The 19,955-nt window shown below is 45.0% G+C and overlaps 1 protein-coding gene across 2 annotated transcripts in view; it reads left to right on the forward strand.

The window, feature by feature from the left end:
• Positions 1-19,955, forward strand: part of LOC147124504 (protein limb expression 1 homolog) — a 135,133-nt gene that overhangs the window by 77,169 nt on the left and 38,009 nt on the right. For both annotated transcript variants that reach the window (XM_085988096.1, XM_085988089.1), the window contains exon 3: positions 16,989-17,129. In XM_085988096.1, coding sequence (XP_085844222.1) covers positions 16,989-17,129 — 141 coding nt within the window. The remainder of the gene's footprint in view (positions 1-16,988; positions 17,130-19,955) is intronic.

Below are 19,955 nucleotides of genomic sequence, written 5' to 3' on the forward strand. Positions count from 1 at the left end.
ACATGGGTGCAGTCGATGATGCCCTGTACCTGTGGGAAGCCAGCCAGTTTGACAAAGCCAAGTGCCTGCTCGGTAACACTGGCTTCATCAGTGGAAAAGTGGATGTTATTGGCGGACTTTTCAAAGAGGGCTTTGGTGACCTGCATGCTGCATCTGTGGGCAGCCGACTGGGAGATGCCGCAAATGTCTGCTGCGGATCTCTGGAAGGAGCCTGACGCAAAGAAGCTGAGGGCGGTGGTGACTTTGACAGCCACTGGTAAGGGGTGTCCACCCGCTCCTCTAGGCTGCAGGTCTTGATTGAGCATTGTGCAAATGTCTGCGACTACCTGTCGCGATAGTCTCAGCCTCCTTTGGCACTGCTGTTCAGTCATGTTGAGGAAGCTCATCTCAGCCTGTTAACCTTGTGTTGGGGGTATCTCCTGCGGCGTGGTGCAGCCCTGCGCTGACGCCCTCTGCCCTGTGCAGCAGCAGTTGGTTGAGGAGAAGGTTGGCGCTCTTGTTGTTGGTGCTGCTGGTGTGCCTGGTTCTGCTGCTGCGGCTGATCGTGGTCAGATTCTGAGGACCAGGGTGAGAGAGTTTAAATCGTTCACATTCTGCTGTTATATATGGCAGGTGAGGATGAGATGTTAGAAGCAATCTTTTAATGGAGAGAGAGGCTATTCCAAGGAGGTGACAGTGGATATAAAGTTTTCCCCACACACTTACAGCCTCAATAAAAATCAAATGTGTCTTTCCAATCCTGAAATCAGCAACCTCTGACATTGGAAAGTGAACAGATGTGAAATGTTAGCTTTTATACTACAATTGCAGTTGTGAACTAATCAGCTCGATTGGACTCCCGACCTGCTTACTTGACATGATCTCCGAATGACGTGAACCTCATTAAAAATGTGCTAAAATAGAAATAGGCTGGAAAAATAGTAGTTAACAAGCGTTTAACAAGCATTTAACTATCTTAAATGCCTCCCCCGCTGCTTGGTTTCGAGTCTGTTCTGCAATCGCTCCCAACCCACTGTCAATCATGTTGATTTTGACAGTGGACCCGCCTCCGAACCCGTCCTCTGAGCGCTGGCAAAATTGCAGCCAAAGTGTTTGCATGCTTTGAGTCACAAATCATCTTTCGGCACAAACACTTCGGCCTAGAAATTCAGTGCCCTTAGCGCCGATTTTGCGGCGCTAGAGGGCCTAGCGCTGCAATTGGCGCCGGCGCCTAAATTGCCTGGGGCCCTTCCGCCGCGGTAGACCGGTAGCGCTGTGCCGGCACCGATGACGTCATCGGTGTGCGCAGCGTCCCGGTTGCCATGGTAACCCGCCCGAACTGGGAAATTGACTTGCGGCCGCCTCGCCCGTGGCAGCCGCAAGCAACGTTCTGGCAGAGGTGCCTTGCACAAGTTTGCGCCGGCGCATTAAAGGCCCCGCGGCGGCCGGCCGCTTTCCCGCCGCCCGCCTGGCCGCAGCTCCCTCCCCGGACTTCCCCCCCCCCCCCCCCCGGAACAGAAGCAAGCCCGGCACTTGTCCGAGGTGCCGGGCTCATTTTTAAAAAGATTTTCGCGGGCCGCGGCCGGGTGCAGGCAGGTCCTCCTTAAGGGAAGGAGGAGGCCTGCACTTCCCGAACCTGCCGCACCGCAGCGGGCGCCGCAGCGCCGGAATAGCGCCGAAATTCAGCGCATAGCGCCAGTTTTCAGGCGCTAACAGCTTTCAGCAGCGCCGGCAGCCGTTTGGGCGCAGAAGTAGTGAATTTTTGGCCCGACCAGCGCGACTTAGCTCCGGCACTAACTTCCGGCGCTAAAGCCGTCGCTGCGCCAAAACCCAATTTCTAGGCCTTCCTCTTTATTCTACTCTCTGATCTATATACCTGACTTGGTATTCTTGCTTTCAGTCATATACAATCAAACTTCAAAAGTCAACATATTATCAGCATTTTTCAAAGTGCAAATATTCCAAAGCGTGCTAAATTCTGCTGTGATTTGCTTTCAGAAGTCCATTACAGAAGTGAAGAAGATATTTTCACATTGAAATATACATCCTCTTCACTCCTAAAATTGTTGAAAGGTGCTAAGTTTGGAGATTATGGCTATTACTCTCTTTTAAACCACCCATAGCTGCATCAATGTTGAGAAGAAGCAACATGCAATAGACAGCTAGCACAGAACGTATTCAGAGTCTCGTGATATCAATATGGAGAGTGCTGCTTGTGATGGAATGTACTGTTGTCTGACTTTGATTAATTGATGGAGAAAAAAAGGGTTTTAATTGATTAAGTTTGTTATCATTGCCCTTTGTTTCTCTGCTGTGTTAGATGAAGAATCAGATCAGATCGGCATTTTCCTGTTAAATAGTCATTAGATACACTGGGGATAATTTTTATCCATTTTGAGCCATTCACGCTGAAAAATAGGCAGACTATTTTTTTTAAAGAAAGTTAACGCTCACTGGCCGCCTGAAGCTCGCCCGACTCGATTTTAAGGGCCAGAAACAGGCAGAAACCTTATTAAAATATTTAAATCTTGACCTATGCCATTTGCAGGATCCCAAAACAATTTTGGTCTTTCATTGGGCATTGAGGAGTTGATCCATCGGTTCTTAAGGTGTAAGGGTTTGGGGGCTTCTTTAAACTGGTTTAAAGTAATTTTTCCTGGTCTTGCAGCCTTTTGTCTTCACTCAGACCAATTCCAATAAAACCAATTTTAAAACACCGGTTTCGAATCGCTACCCCACCTTCCAGTTCTGACTGCAGGGCTTATAATTATTGATATTAAAACAGACACGTAGTTTGGATGAGAGAAAAAAAAATCAAGTTTTATTAACTAAAAGAAACTATAATCAAAATATCAAACTATCCCACACGAACACAGTAAAATTGTAAAACTATATAACAGGGGGGTTGCAGACGGTGAAAACGAGGGATACAATGGCTACAATGTTATTTAAACAATCTTAGCAATTCCCTTAAATCACCATCCCCCCCAAACTCCTGCTAGGTTGCCTTGTTGAGGAGTCAGAACACCCTGCTCACCTGTGGTCCAGCGAAGTAAGAGAGAGAGATAGCTTCTCAGCTGCTCTCTTTATACCTGGTGAGGCCCCTGCCGTTCTGCCTTGCAAGGGCTGTGTGCAAAATTCCCCACCCAAAAGGGTCCAATACACAAGAGAAAGCTGTGATTGGCTAACTCAAAGTGGTGAGACTGGGTTAATGTGTCTTCCGGAGCTCCCTGGGCTAAAACAAAAGGGAGATACAACTGCTCTATTGTCCAGTGCTGGGTGATTTAAAACCCATTCAAATCTTAAACGTTTCCCATTCAAGGTACAAAAGTCTCTTCTGCAGTTTAGATGTATCCACTCGATATACAAACAAATGCTAATAGCATTCAATTGCTTTGTAAACAAAGCATTGTCCTTTGTCTTCGGCCATGTGGTGACAGCCATTTTTATCCCTGGAAATTTAAAAGCACATCGCCCAGGGATTCTTTAATCAAAAAAATGAATCTTCAGAACTGTAAATTATTGCGAATTCTTACAAAGGGAGCTACTGCAGACCACTCCAGAAATGCAAAATAAAAACTGTGGCACTGATTTTTGTGAATGCTCCTCCTGATCCCACAGATATCTTCCCACCCGCTGCCAGTCCCTCGCTGCCGCCCTTCCCAGGTTTGCCACAAACCCCTTTAGGTGCCCATTTCCAGCTTAGCTCTGTGGAGGGGTCCCCGGATTTAATGCCCCCTGCCCGATTGGCAAGCTGCCTGTCAATGCTTATTTGGCACTGGCAGCTCACCAACGCCCTTCTAATGAGGCCCAGCCATAAAAAATGCTTCAGGCTCTCTGCTGGTGCCTTTGGGTAGGTGGGGGGACCACCCACCTGATGTGCATCCAACCTCAAAACCAGCCCCTTTGTAAGTTTCAAAAGCTACACCCAGGACAGAATGTTTTACTCTTATATTCGAGGTTCTCAGTTCCTCTAATTAGATGTCACCGTCTCTGAAAGGAACTGTGGGAAGCCAGAAGAAGGCATTTACTTGGAAAATGCGAATTAAATAATCCACAGAACTTTGCTTAGTGAATGTCTCAGTCAACAACTCTGGAATTCTATTTCTTTCACACCGTAAACTGAAAATAAAAGAAAATTCATTCCCATTTCTAGCTACTTAAGTGCGCCTTTAGCTGAAGAACTTGGCTAGTCTTCTGTAAACAATGCTCCTGTATCTGGAAGATTTATTGAGTTCTATAGGAAAACATCTGACTTGGATGCAGGAAGGAAATTGTCAAAATTGCCAATTCAAGTTTTTTCAAGAAAGCTGCCTTGTGTTTATTCCTTTGAAAATGAATTCTGTACAATTTCCTCCACTCCTCGCCTGAAATGCTGGCTTCTGCTGTAATAGGGTTGCACACTGTCGGCAGTCTGCTGGCATCTTGCCCAAATGGGGCCTGCACAGTGAGTTTGGCAAGCTATTTGATAGTGGGTGGATTGCAGCTGAGCCGAACATGTCCTTGCCCCATGTATGTACACACATACACATACACTTTGCAGCAGGAATTGGATAGATATCAGAAGTGAGAACCCTAGGTCATTTTTCTATTTCGGCGCTCCCAGCCTAAAGGCATTGAGGCTACTTGTAACATCCCAATGTTATATTTTATATTTAATACTGTTTAAAAAATGATCTTATATTTTACATTCACTCACACAAACCGCAGGGAGAACCAGGGCATCTGTTCTTCCCCATGCTCCTGCAAGTGTCAGTTTGGTTCAACCACTAGAAACTGTGCAAGAACAGTCCAGGTTGATTTGCTTTCTGCTTTTCTTTCTATTTATGTGAGAAGTTTCACTATGCACCTGTTCCTGAGAGTTTGGGCATAATCTTGAACTAAACCCATGTAAACTCACATCCACAGTGCTTTGAAATGAATCATTGTAAGCCATGAAACAACCCCAGAACTGGAAGCATCTGATGTGAACCACAAAGTGTGTAACAAAAGCATTCCTTTCTCACAGCCTTTTTTCAGCATGAATGTGTAATACTACTGGCATCCAATTCATAGGAAGAACACTCTCTTCCCAAATCATAGTTTCTTTTATGCTGCTCCTTATCAGTTTGAAATACAGTGTTTTATGGCTTACCACAATACAAAAGCGTTATTTATACCTCCATAGGCACAAAACAAAACCAATTTATCACACTTTTATCTTGTCATGTTTCCACAAAAAGTTACATTTCAATTTTATTTGGGTGTTTTTAGGTATTGATTTAAATATTGATATGCCTACAGTTTTACATTCTACATAAGTACACTATGCCATGAAAAATGATGGAGCATACAGTTTATTCTACTCTGAAATAAGATTTTATAACTGATTTGTGATTTTAGAACTTGAGTATTATGGGCCTACAAATAAAATAAGCCAGCAGAATATACATTTTAATACATATGGGTGTATTAAAAAAAATCAGATTATTGTAACAAGAGTGTTGCTCATCTTGGCTACAAATATAAAAGAAAATACAATTAAATTAAATGACTGAAGGTCTTTCAGATGAAAAATGGGTGTTGAAGGCTCCAATATGGCGTGCGCACGCTCAGTCCGTGCCGAGAGAGTACTGCATGCAAAATTGATTAAGACGCTCCTGAGTCATCTAGGGCGACCACCTGAAACTAGTGTTAGTCCTATTGTCTATGCAAGGGCCTAACATCTGTTTCAGGCCCCTTTGAAAAATTGGATTGTGACGGACCGTGCATGTTGCAGTTAATTTTCTTGGGCCTAAAGCAGCTAAAGTAGACAAACCAGCGTCCATAAAGGGACCGCCGGAGGCTGCCACCAAAAAGGTAAGGCTGAATGTGGAGCTTGGAGGAGCAAGAGTGCCACCGCTCGCCTCCTCCTCCCGATCTTCTCCCTCCCGCCCTCCACGGACTTACCATAGGCCTGGTGCCGACGTTCCTGGCCGGCCAACTTTACTCTTTGTGACCGGCGCACTGCCTCTTGCCCCCAGCATGCCAGTCATGTCCTGGAGATCCAAGAAGACCAATTTTATGTGGCCATCTTGCGCATCAGTTTCGTTGCAGCGGTCGTTGCTGCCATAGGACTCAAGCCCAAATTCGGGAATTAACCCATTTCTAGGTCATGGGCGCTTCCTTTTTACGCAACAAATTATCCAACTATTACATAGTATTGTATAGTATTACAGCACAGAAACAGGCCATTCAGCCCAACAGAGCCATGCCGGTGTTTATGCTCCACACAAGCCTCCTCCCACCCTTCTTCATCTAACTCCATCAAAATATCATTCTAAACTACTCATTAATATACAATAACAACAGAAAATGCTGGAAATACTCAGCAGGCCAGGCAGCATCCGTGGAGAGAGAAACAGAGTTAACGTTTCTGATGAAGGGTCCCAGGCCTGAAACGTTAACTCTGTTTCTCTCTCCACGGATGCTGCCTGGCCTGCTGAGTATTTCCAGCATTTTCTGTTGTTATTTCAGATTTCCAGCATCCGCAGTATTTTGCTATTATATTTCATTAATATACACCTTCTTTATATGTTCTTTATATTATAGGATTACCTTTATTTGCTTTTGATGATAGAAATGCTATGGTAGGAAACCCTGCACTATAAATGGCCTGATGTTCTTGCCATCAGAGGTAAAAAAATCTTCCTCTAGTTGAATGTAGAGGCATGGCAGATGTAAATAGTTGCACCAGTGCTGCTGTTGGATCAAAATTCCTGATCTGACAGAGGAATTGTACAGGCAGTAATGTATTGTTAGCAGCTAGATCCACAAATTCACAAATCTGATCATGACTTGTGCATGCACAAATTTGTAGGTCTATGTTACCAAATCTTCCCTGCACCATTAATGGGCAGATATGGTGAAATGGAAACTGATATAAAGTGATATAACAAAAGAAGTATTGAACTATTACTTGCTACTGTACCATTTAACCAGACCATGTTTTTCTGCTGCTCAGTGAAAACACTCAATTTGGAATCATTTTAGCCAGATTAAAACAAATTTACACCATGACTTTGGGTCAGATTTTCATCTTTGAATGAATACTTTTATCTCAGCCATTTGCACTGAATTTTATCTAGTCTACCATTGAATGGTTTCAATCAAAAAGCAATTGCTGTTAAACTTTTGCCTGAGTTTAACTGAATGCAAAAGTTCTGTGTGTCAGAGTGTGTGTGTGCAATTTTAAACCCATTCCTTTAGCCTAAGTATTTTCAAATTGATTTTTTTTTAAATAAATAGATCTACTTCTTATTTAAGAAAATAATCAGAGAAAAATTTTAAACAAGAATAAATCAGAATGCCAAAAAATACTTTTATATGGGTTGTACTCAGCTACCTGCATTGAATAGAATTATGAATGGATCCTACACTGAGGCACTCAAACAAAAAATGTGATTTTTTTAAGACTGTATCAGTCAGGTTTTTTTGTTACCCTTTTAGTTTTTTTGAATTTTAATTTTTTCTTGAATAAAAGCAGAACCTTATAGAATATAAATATGGTCCAAGTAAGAGATGGAAAGCAGAGAGCAGTGGTGAACAGTTGTTTTCAGACTGGAGGGATGTATACAGGGGTCTTCCCCCAGGGGTTGGTATTAGGACTACTGCTCTTTTTGATATATATTAATGACCTGGACTTGGTTATACAGGGCATAATTTAAAAGTTTTCAGATGACACAAAACTCAGAAAAGTAGTAAACAGTGAGAAGGATAGTTGCAGACTGCAGGAGGACATAGACAGACTGGTGAAATGGGCAGACAGCTGTCAGATGAAATTTAACGCAGAGAAGTGTGAAGTGATGCATTTTGGAAGGAAGAATGAGGAGAGGCAATATAAACTAAATGGTATAAACGGGGTGCAGGAACAGAGAGACCTGGGGGCTAACATACAGAAATCTTTGAAGATGGCAGGACAACTTGATAAGGCTGCTAAAGAAAACTTTATAAATAGAGGCAAGAGTACAAAAGCAAGGAAATCACCTGTTAGGGCTCAAATAGAGTATTGTGTCCAATTCTGGGTACCATACTTTAAGAGCCAGAGGTGAGATATGGAGAATTTTTTTATGCAACGTATTATTATGATCTGAAATGCATTGTCTGAAAGGGTGGCAGAAGCAGATTCAATAGTAACTTTTAAAAGGGAATTGGATATATACTTGAAAAGGAAAAAATTGCAGGGCTATGGGGAAAGAGCACAAATTGGATAGCTTTTTCAAAGAGCTGACACAAGCACGATGGGCCGAATGGCCTCTTTTTGTGCTATAATATTCTATAATTAATCCTTCTATCACCCAGCTGACCATAATAAACCCCTCTATAGGCACCTCTGATTGAATATAACTTTTTTGCTTTGCTGTACCAACTGTAAATGGTGGGCTTATCTGAAAAAAATACATTTACTGGTTATTCATTTGGTAATGAATTTGCTTTTGAAGTTCAAAACTAATTGAGTTACTTTCATCTGAATTCTGAGCAATTCAACAGCCATGTTTATGGCTCCAACATTTATAAACAAAATATGTGCAGTAATTTTCCAAACTCATTTGGAACCATCTTAATTAAAAGTTGCTGACTTATATTCCATGAAAGACTACAGTTATTGTTAGGGAAATTAGAGACAAAAAACCTTCAGGGGAAATCCTTTGTTCCACGGGTTAAATTACATTACAACAAATAACTAGGAATGTTTTTCTCTTTCAATTTTGCCCTTTAGGATAGCTTGGATCAGGGCAGAACATGTGACCTTTGTGTTTGGCTCAATCCCACACCAGACAGTGAACTAAACCATTATGAGGATTGTAGGAAATACTTGTGATACAGTATAAGTTTTTTTTTCTTTTTATTTCCCTTTTTGCCAATTATTTTATATTCTTGTAGACTGCTTCAAGACAAATATCATCCCTCAACCAAGAGAGGAGACCTAAGTAACCTATTCCCAGGCCTCTGTTAGTGCAGCTGTGAGGAGGTATGTGACCGTGGAATGGGTTGACTTACCTCTGATTTTTCCCCCTCTCTCTTTCCCACTCAATCAATGTGTGGGGAATTATAATTGTGAACCTAGATCCTTCCACTTCGTGACACAATTACATCTGGGCATTACATTTTCTAAGACCATTATAAGGAGCACCATCACCATAAGGACTGCAGTAGTTAAAGGGGAAGTCCCATCACCAGTGTCTTCGGCAAATATGGCAAAGGAATTTCAATGCAGATAAGTGTGATGTGGTACATTCTGGTAGGAAGAATAAAGAGGCCACATACTCCTTGGAAAATAAGGGGGAACTTTAACCTAAAAGAACAGGTGCATTATGAGCGTGGGGCTCATTAAATTGTTAAAAATCGGAATCCCGACCTGAACCCGCCTTCAGCCCGCCCAGTGCCAGTCTTAATGGAGGTGGGATGGGAGGCAGGATGGGGCAAGCAGCCAACCTGCTGCCAGGAGGCGAGCCATCTTCTTTTTTTGAGTTTAACTACAGCTGGTCGGGTTTTACACACTTCGTAAATCCCGGCAGTTACAGCAAGGCGAGAACTGCTGCATTCAGGAAGTAAGTGCCTTTACACCTACCTCCTAGATCCAGGGTCCCTGCCTAAGCCACTCCACTGCCATGATCGGAGACCCCCCACGAGGCCTCCAATCACCGCCCCCCCCCCCACCCCACCAGGCCTCCGATCTCTCCACAAGGCCTCCCCCAGCCATTCCTCCGGCCTTCCCCATGCTCCTCCCAGCCCCGATCTTCTGCAGAAACCCCCTTGCTCCTCCAGCCGCCACCTGGCCCCCGATAATCCTCGTACTGCACCCCCACCCCCGATGTTCCTGCCATCCGGCTGCCGATGATCCTCGCACTCCCCAATGTTCCTGCTTCTCGGCCCCCCATGATCCTCGCACCCGCCCCCCCAACAACGATCCCTCCCTCCCCCCTTTGTGCAGCCAAGTGCCGCAGGCATACCCACTTGCAACCAGCCAGCCTCTCAATCTGGCTGGCTACGGATGGAAAACAGAGGCCTTGCATGCAAATCGGGACCTGCCGTTAAAGTCGGCCGGGTCTGCGGGAAACCCATTAACCTGGGTTTCCCGACCACCTTGGATCCCTCACCTCGCCCAACTCGCCTTCCCCATTAAAATCCAGCGCCAAGTGTCTAAATGGGATAGAGGAGCAGATGGTTCTGGGGGTACAGAAGCACAAATCACTAAAAGTGGTGATGCAGGTTAATAAAGCCATAAAAATAAGAAAACAAAGCACTGAGGTTTATTTCTAGAGGGATAGAATTGAAAAGCGGAGAAGTTATGTTAATCATCTATAGAACCTTGGTTAGACCACACTTGGAGTACTGTGAACAGCTCTGGTCTCCATATTATAAAAAGGATATAGAGGCACTGGACAAGAAGCAAAAAGATTTACGAGGAATATACCAGAACTGAGAGGTTATACTTAACAGGAAAAATTGAACAGGCTGGGGCTCTTTTCTCTAGAAAAGAGAAGACTGAGGGGTGACCTGACCTGTCTTTAAGATTATGAAAGAGTTTGTTAGGATAGACACAGAGATGTTCCACTTGCTGGGGAGAGCAGAACTAGGGGCCATAAATATAAGGTAGTCACTAATAAATCCAATAGGGAATTCAGGAGAAACATCTTTACCCAGAGAGTAGTTGAGGCGACTAGCATAGGTGCATTTAAGGGGAAGCTTGATAAACACACAAGGGAGAAAGGAATAAAAGGATATGTTGATCGCGTTAGATGAAGAAGAGTGAGTGGAGTCTCGTGTGGAACATAAACACCAGCATGGACCTGTTGGGGTGAATGACCTGTTTCTGTGCTATAAATACAATGTACCTAGGGATAGGCAATAAATGTGGCCTTGCCAGTGTAGTGTATGTGCTTTAAGTCAGAACTACTTTTTACAGCTCCTGTATACTGTAGTACCGGCAGTAACCACACCGGTATATAAGCTGTGCGCATGCCTCTGTACTCCAGTCTAGAGATGACCCTCCTCCAGTAAAGACCTGTTGTTTGTTTATGTACAGCATCCGTGTAATTCTTTATCCACTGAACCACGGATCTAACAGTGGCAACGAGTGTTGATGCGAATCTACCTGCAACATTAAACAAAAAAAACAAAAAAAATAGTCGAGTCCAGGAACACGGGCGTCGACCGCGAGCAACCGCCCAGCAGTCAGGCAGAGATTCAACTTCGCTGGGGAGGCTGTGGAGAGCCGGGCTTGGTTCCCCAGCCACAACGAGCAGTAAGAGACCGACGACAGGTCCTGAGCAGACACTTCCCGAGCAGCGGCGGCTGGAGCCGACCGACGGCAGAGAGAGAGAGCCGGGCAGCGTCGACGGGGTAAGAAAGAGGGTGAAGAGAGCAGGGCGCAGCCGGGGATTGATAACCGAGCGGCGTCGAGGAAAAATACTGCAAACCGGAGAGAGAGAGGGTAAGAAACAGCCAGGGATCACGGGCTGATCAGGGTCCGCAGGGCGAAGCAAGGGGAGATGCCATTGAGCCGCGGAGAAGCAGGGAGAGCACGGGAGGCGCCATTGAGCCACGGAGAAGAAGGAAGAGCGCGGGAGACGCCATTTTGCGAAGCCGCAGCGGAGAAGACGGGCGAGCGCGGGAAGGAAGGAAAGCACGGGAGACGCCATTTTGTGCCAGCGGAGAAGAAGGGGCAGCGCGGGAGGCGCCATTGGGGATAGTTAACGCACAACCAAGGATGCCGAAGAGTGGCAGTATCTCTACGTTCGACAATGAAGTCGAAGATTGGGCGACATATGTGGAATGTATTGAGGTGTACTGCAGGGCGAATGAAGTGCCAGATGCTAATAAAGCACTGGTTCTGTTAAATTCCATGGGTGCAAAAACTTATGGGTTACTGCGAAATCTAATAACCCCAGAGAAGCCGGTAAACAAGGATTTTGGAAGCATAGTAGAAATCCTACAGGACCACTTAAGCCCCACACCGCTGCTGATAGCAGAACGATTTAAGTTCCATAAAAGGAACCAACACAAAGACGAAAGCAATGCTGAGTACCTAACGGAACTGCGCAAGCTATCGAAATACTGCCAGTTTGGAGCGGGACTAGCAGACACGTTAAGGGACAAGTTTGTGTGTGGGCTACAAAGTGAAGGAACCCAGAAACAGCTTCTATCAGAAAAGGACCTTACGCTGGACAAAGCTTTCAATATGGCAGTATCACACGAAACAGCCGCAAGGGGCACTGCAGAGATACAACGGAGACTGCAAGAATACGGCACCAACAAAATGACCTATGGAACAGGGAAGTGCTATCGCTGCGACAGAACAACACATGACCAGAAAGATTGTTGCTTCAAGGACCAAGTGTGCAGACAGTGTGGGAAAGCAGGACACATAGCAAGAGTCTGCAGGTCTGGGAAGAAAACCAACAGTAAGAAATCTCCACAGGAGAAGTACAAAAAGGTACACCAGCTAATGGACAGTGGTTCAGATGAACAGAAAAGTGACACAGACTCCGGAAGCAAGGAGCTGGGTTGTCTGAAACTACATAATAACCGAAATAGAGGATCACCAGACTATCTGGGTTACACTCAAGATAGACGGAGTCCAAGTGGAATTGGAATTGGACACAGGGTCAACTCTAACAGTCATAAATCAAAGAGACTACAAGCAGCTATTTTCACACATACCCTTGAAAGCTACAGAGATTGTCTTGAAGACGTATACGGGGCAAAAAGTCTAACCCAAAGGAAAAATAAGGGTAAAAGTGACATATAAAGGTCAGGAAATACCTAAAATGGATATATATGTATTGCCAAATGGAGGACCACCACTGCTAGGATGTGAGTGGATCCGGAAGATACATTTAGATTGGCATTCCATACAGGCACTGAAGGTGGAGGCCAAAAAGGATGACGACGTCACACCTGGACGACTGTCAAAAATGCTAACTGACGCAAAAGAAGTGTTCCAGGAGGGACTAGGAACACTAAAAGGAATAACAGCAACAATTAAAATAGAGGATAATGCAAGCCCAAAGTTTCTGAAGGCCAGACCAGTGCCTTATGCGATCAGACCAGCGGTTGAAGCAGAGCTGGAAGGGTTGGAACGTTCAGGAGTACTGTCCAAAGTGGACTGGAGCGAGTGGGCTACACCCATCGTCCCTGTAATGAAGAGGTCGTTGAGTAGTACGCCTGGGGAACCAAAGAAGATCCGCATCTGTGGGGATTTTAAGGTGACAGTGAACCCAGTCCATCACACCGTGCAATATTCGCTTCCACGAATTGAGGATATTTTCGCCTCGTTTTCTGGTGGTAAACGCTTCACCAAAATTGATCTAGCCCAAGCGTACTTGCAAATGGAGGTAGAAGAAGCCTCGAAACATTACCTTACGATCAACACCCATAAAGGTCTCTATCAATACAACCGGCTGGTGTTTGGAGTAGCCTCGGCTCCGGCTATCTGGCAAAGGGTGATGGATCAGGTCCTGCAAGGGATTCCAGGGACCCAGTGTTATTTGGACGACATCTTGGTCACGGGCGAAAATGACGGTGATCACCTCGCTAACTTGGAGAAGGTGCGCGCCAGATTAAAGGAATATGGGCTATGAGCTAATCGCCACAAGTGCGAGTTTTTTCAGAAACAGATCTCGTATTGTGGCCACGTTATTGATGAAGAGGGGTTACATAAGTCCCCTGAAAAGATTGAGGCAGTAGTCAAGGCTCCAGCACCAGAAAATGTGTCACAACTGAGGTCGTTCCACGGGCTGGTGAACTACTACTATAAGTTCTTACCAAATTTGTCTACAGTATTACACCCACTGAACACCCTGCTGCAAACAGGGGTACCATGGAAGTGGAATGACGAACGTAAACAAGCTTTCCAGAAGTGCAAAGAATTGATCACATCAAAAGAGGTGTTGGCCCATTTCAACCCAGCACTACCAATTCGGTTGGCATGTGATGCATCACCCTATGGTATTGGAGCGGTGCTGTCGCACAAATTCCCAGACGGGTTGGAGAGGCCAGTAGCCTTTGCGTCTCGGTCACTAACCTCAGCCGAGCGCAACTACGCCCAGATTGACAGGGAGGCCCTCAGCCTAGTATGGGGAGTAAAAAAATTCAACCACTATCTGCATGGGCAGAAGTTCACCTTGCTGACTGACCACCAACCACTTGTCTCCATCTTTAATCCAAAGAAGGGCGTTCCGGTGATGACTGCACAATGGTTACAAAGATGGTCCCTTTTTCTAGGGGCGAACCAATATGAAATCGAATATAAAGGCACGAAACAGCATGGAAACGCTGATGGGCTATCACGCCTGCCACTGCCTACTGTGGAGGAAGAACCAGCAGTGGACCCTATCGAGATATTTTATTCGTCAATAATTGAATGATTGCCAGTAACGAACGCGGATATAGAGAAGGAGACCTGTAATGATCTGACGCTGTCTCGGGTATATGATTTGACGGTGAGGGGATGGCCAACACATGGCGACTCACTGTTGCCAGCATTCTCATCCAGAAGAGAACAGCTGTCAGTATGCCAGGGGACAGTGATGTGTGGATCCCGAGTGGTAATTCCACCCAAGTTAAGGGAGAGAGTGCTAAATGAGCTTCACGAAGGTCATCTGGGAGGGCTAAAAATGAAAAGCCTTGCTAGGGCTTATATGTGGTGGCCGGGGATCAATCAACAAATCGAGGACCTAACCAAGAGCTGCTCAGGATGCCAGAAGGTCCAAAATGCACCACCACATGCCCCTCTACACCCATGGGAGTGGCCCTCCTCTCCATGGCAACGGGTGCATATTGATTTTGCTGGTCCATTCATGGACTCAATGTTCTTAATAGCAGTGGATGCTCACTCGAAATGGTCTGAGGTGATAAAAATGTCCTCAACCACTACAGAGAAAACAATTGCAGTCCTACAGACCATATTTGCCAGGAACGGCTTGCCAGAGCAGATTTGCTCTGATAATGGACCACAGTTTGTGTCCGAAGAGTTTCGGAAATTTATGAGAAGGAATGGGGTAAGGCATTACACATCCGCCCCGTATCATCCAGCCACAAATGGATTGGCTGAGAGGTTCGTACAAACCTTTAAAAAGGCGATAAAGGCCGTGTGCGATGATGAAATTCCACTACAGCATAAGGTGGACAATTTCCTGTTAGCCTACAGAAATGCGACACATGCAGTTACCAACCAGACCCCGGCCATGATGTTCTTTAACCGAAGGTTGAGCTCTCATCTGGATTTGCTCAGACCAAATGTGCGAAGAAATGTTGAGGACAAACAATTCCAGCACATCAATGAGAAGCCGACAAGGAGCTTCAGTGTAGGACAACCAGTCTTGGCCCATGACTACCGAACAGAGAAATGGCAACCCGGAACGATATGCACACGGCAGGGGCCATTAATGTACACAGTGGGTGTTGGGGAGAACATTGTGAGATGCCACGTCGACCAGATCTTAGCGTCACAGGAACAAGTCAACCCCATGTCTCGTGTACCTGGGGATGAACCCGACATACCAGTAGCATCTACCTCAGAAACAGTAGCAGTGGAAACTGATGAACTAACCGACGAAAAGGGGCCAGAATCACCTCCACACCAAGAACAAGAACCTCAGGAAAGGCGCTATCCAGAAAGGATCAGGAAGCCACCCCAAAGACTGAATCTATAAATGGACTATTTCTGTTTAATGTGCATGTTAAAGTGTTAATTGTTATTTGAATATTATGGGTACTGCTAATCTAAAAGGGGAGGAATTGTAGTGTATGTACCTTTAAGAGAGAACTACTTTTACAGCTCCTGTATACTGTAGTACCGGCAGTGACCACACCTGTATATAAGCCTTGAGCATGCCTCTGTACTGCCAGTCTTGAGACTACCCTACTCCAGTAAACACCTGTTGATTGTTAAGTTACAGCCTCCGTGTAGTTATTAGAAAACATCATACTCTAAGAATCACGGATCCAACAGCTGGGACCAACAGAAATGTCACATTCATACATCAGTGGACCTTCTTCTGAGGTGGGATTAAAGTACTTTGTTGAGGCAATGTAGCAGGAGTTTTGCTCTATAGGACCGATTTTACAAAAGTGTGTAACCAATGGGGAGCATCGCTGCTGGGAGGACAACAGGGAACCTCACCCATCAGGAGTGCATATCTAGAAATTGTAGATGTGCTCCCCACGATAGTGCATATATATAAAATCGGCACTTACATCTAACCACTGTTGTAATGACTTGAGACCTGAGACTGACCCGATTCCCCAGTGCTGATAATCACCTTTATGAACACAAAATTTACCATAAGCTTTCCCCTTCAAAGAAAAAAGATGTGGATTAAGAATGTGAAAGATTTGTTTGGTATTGCTTTAAGTGCATTGAACTCATTAATTATGAACACAATGGGAAAAACATGACCTTTGACCTTACTCTAGTAAATCATATCTTCCCCGAGCCTTAAAAGATTCAGAGATATGGCTGTTGTATCACACATGGACCATACAGTTTACACAAAGCCAAACATGTATATCTCTATATTTGGCTCTGATACTGGATTAATGAAGTTGGAACCTCCTACCTAAAAGCATGCACTTGAAGGGAAGCTACTTATAAACAGATGTGACATACTAAAGAAAATACTGCTTTTATCTCACACTGTAAGTTCAACATTCATATCCATGTCACCAAGAAGGAGTGGCAAATAAAAGCCAAACATTTCCTCACAAAGAGAGAGGGAAAATCAGAGAGTGAACCATTCCATCCTGTTCTTGCATACCTCCTGGTAACCAGTTATGGAGCATCAGTGGCAGAGGCCTGGGATTAAGTCAGCTGCCCATCTGTTCAGCTGGTGCATGAGAACAGCCAAAGGGAGGAGGGATATGGCACATTGCACAAATATAGTACTATACCTAAATATATAAATGTTATTTGCTAAACTTCCGCCGCCCAGCATTTATATCTTCCTGTTGGTTCTGTTAACCGGTATTACCATTCCTCTGTATAGTACTGTTCAACTAAGGCAGAAGCCAGACGAGATGCAGCCAGAGTAGCCCTGGTGAACTCTGCCTTCAATGAACAGCCCTCTCGTATAATCACAATGGAATTTATCAGGAAGAGCGTACAGGAAGCAGTCGCCTCAGTCAGTGTAAGTACCTACATTGGTTTAATTTCTCTTTAGTTGGCAATAGCAGATATGGATATAAACCCCGACTACTGCTGTACATGCCGATTTACAAAACTGACAGTTCAAAAAGCAGTCATGTATCGAGTGCCATGATTTTCCTTGGAGCTGCTCCCGCTTTGCTGCTGTAACTTGGCTAGAGGTGTGGTAGAAACCCTGCTTCCACCGTACTTTCAATTAAGTTACGGTGCCGGAGCGGGAGCAGCTCCTAGGAAATTCCCAGCCAAGGTGTTATGACATGGAAAAACAAGGCATTGAACTGCATATATGACTCATGATATGTGAAAGCAAGGAATTACAGACAGTTGGACTGAAAGTGAAAGGTAGCAATAATCCACAACTCTTTTTCTCTGCAACAAATCTCAACCTTCACTTCTAACCCCAAGTGTGAGGAGCGCATGGATTTTTTCATCTCAAAGAGTGGGACCATCCCTGCAACTGCTTCAACTAATACCTCCATGTTGTCACTTTCATGCCCCCCAGCCCCTTACTCACCAAAACAACCACTTGTCACTCTGCAGCTTCTCTCTCATCTCCTGGTCCTCTCCAAACTAATTTCTTCTACAGAAGCCACCTTCTGCACCCAATTCATGACTACTCAAGCACCTCTTTTAACTCAATGCGTGTTGGCATTGTAAATCACAGAATCACAGAATCACAGAAACCCCACAGTGCAGATAGAGGCCATTTCGGCCCATCGAGCCTGCACCGACACATATCCCACCCGATCCCCGTAACCCCACATATTTTAATCCCCCTAACACTAAGGGTCAATTTATCATAGCCAATCAACCTAACCCGCACATCTTTGGACTGTGGGAGGAAACCGGAGCACCCGGAGAAAACCCACGCAAACACGGGGAGAATGTGCAAACTCCACACAGACAGTCGCCCGAGGCCGGATTCGAACCCGGGTCCCTGGCACTGTGAGGCAACAGTGCTAACCACTATGCCACCGTGCTGCCCTGTCTCCCTTTGTTCAGACACTGACCCTCTACATACCAAAACTACTGTCAGTATTGAAAAGAAAGAAGAAAGAACTTGCATTTATTTATTTTATTTTATGATTCTCAGAATATGGGTGTTGCTGGCAAGACCGGCTCTGTTGCCCATCCCTAACTGCCCTGAAAGTTGGTGGTGGGCGTTCTTTTTGAATCATGAGCAGCTTGATAAAACTGAATGGCTTGCTAGGCCATGTCAATGGGCAGTTAAAAAGAAATAAAGACTTGCATTTATATAGTGCCTTTCATGACCTCAGGACATCCTGAAGCGCTTTACAGCCAATTAGATACTTTTTGAAGTGTAATCACTGTTGCAATGTGGGACAATGCCATCCTTGCCCAGTCTGGCCTATATGTGACTCCAGTCCCGCCTATATGTGACTCCAGTCCCATATCAATGTGATTGATTCTTAAGTTCTTCCTAGTGTCCTGGCCAATATTTATCCCTCAATCAACATCACTAAAAAAGATTATCTGGTCATTATCACATTGAATGTGGGACCTTGCTGTGCGCAAATTGGCTGCTGCGTTTCCTACATTACAACAGTGACTACACTCCAAAAAGTAGTTCATTGGCTGTAAAGCACTTTGGGGCATCCTGAGGTCGTGCTATATAAATGCAAATCTTCCTTTTTTTTAAAATCTCATCCGAAGGTCGGCACCTATGACAATACAGCACTCCTTCAGAACTATCTGGAAATATCAGTCTAGATTATGTGCTCAAGTCCTGCAGCGAGGCTTGAATCTATGACCTTCTTACTCAGAGGTGAGACTGCTAAACAAGTGAGCCAAGCTCATCAAAATGCTCACCTGTCTTGTCCTCTACCACCACCACCCAGTCTCTAAGATAACTGTCCTTTCCAATATCTTTGAATGTGTTGTCATCTCCCAGTTCCGTGCTTACCTCTCTCACCATTCCCGGTTATGGGGCCTGTCCAAGGGCTTCAACAGAGCTCAGCTTTCAACTGACAAGAGTTCAGTTAGGCTTTACAATGGCAGAAGGACAAAATTCCCAGGAGAGCCCAGGAACTCCCCTTGGTGTAGGGGGTGGGCAGAAGACTTGCTTGTGGACCCCCTCAGTAGAATTTCCTAGGCTTCTTGCACAGGTCAGAATCTCAGTGAAACCAGGTTCTGTCCCATATTCCAACCTCATGGCTGGCAATGCACCCACTCTCTACCCTCTCTGGCCCCTGATATTTTGACCCCTTTATCCCTCTATGTGCTTCCTCCAACCTACCTCTGCAACCTTCTCTAGCTTTAGGGCCCCCTGTACACCCTCCACTCCTCTGCATAGTAAGAAGGAAGCCATTCGGCCCATCGTACCAGTGCTGGCTCTTTGGTAGAACTATTTAATTAGACCCACTCCACCTGCCCTGTAATTTTTTTCCCATCAAGTATTTATCAAATTCCCTTTTGTAAGTTACTATTGAATCTGCTTCTATCTCCCTTTCAGGCAGTGCATTCCAGATCATAACAATTCTCTGCTTAAAAAAATGTTTCCTCATGTCACCTTGGTTCTTTTGCTAATCACCTTAAATCTGTGTCCTCTGGGTAGCGACCCTTCTGCCACTGGAAGGATCTCCTTATTCACTCTATCAAAACCATTCATGATTTTGAACACATCTATCAAATCTCCTCTTAACCTTCTCTGCTCTAAGGAGAACAACCCCAGCTTCTCCAGCCTCTCCACATAACTGAAGTCCCTCAACCTTGGTACCATTCTAGTAAATCTCTGCACCCCCTCTAAGGCCTGAACAGCCTTCCCAAAGTATGGTGCCCACAATCGAAC

The sequence above is a fragment of the Somniosus microcephalus genome, chromosome 1, assembly GCF_052327205.1.
Source record: "Somniosus microcephalus isolate GS21.2 chromosome 1, FLI_Smic_1.0, whole genome shotgun sequence".
NCBI classification, from domain to species: Eukaryota; Metazoa; Chordata; class Chondrichthyes; order Squaliformes; family Somniosidae; genus Somniosus; species Somniosus microcephalus.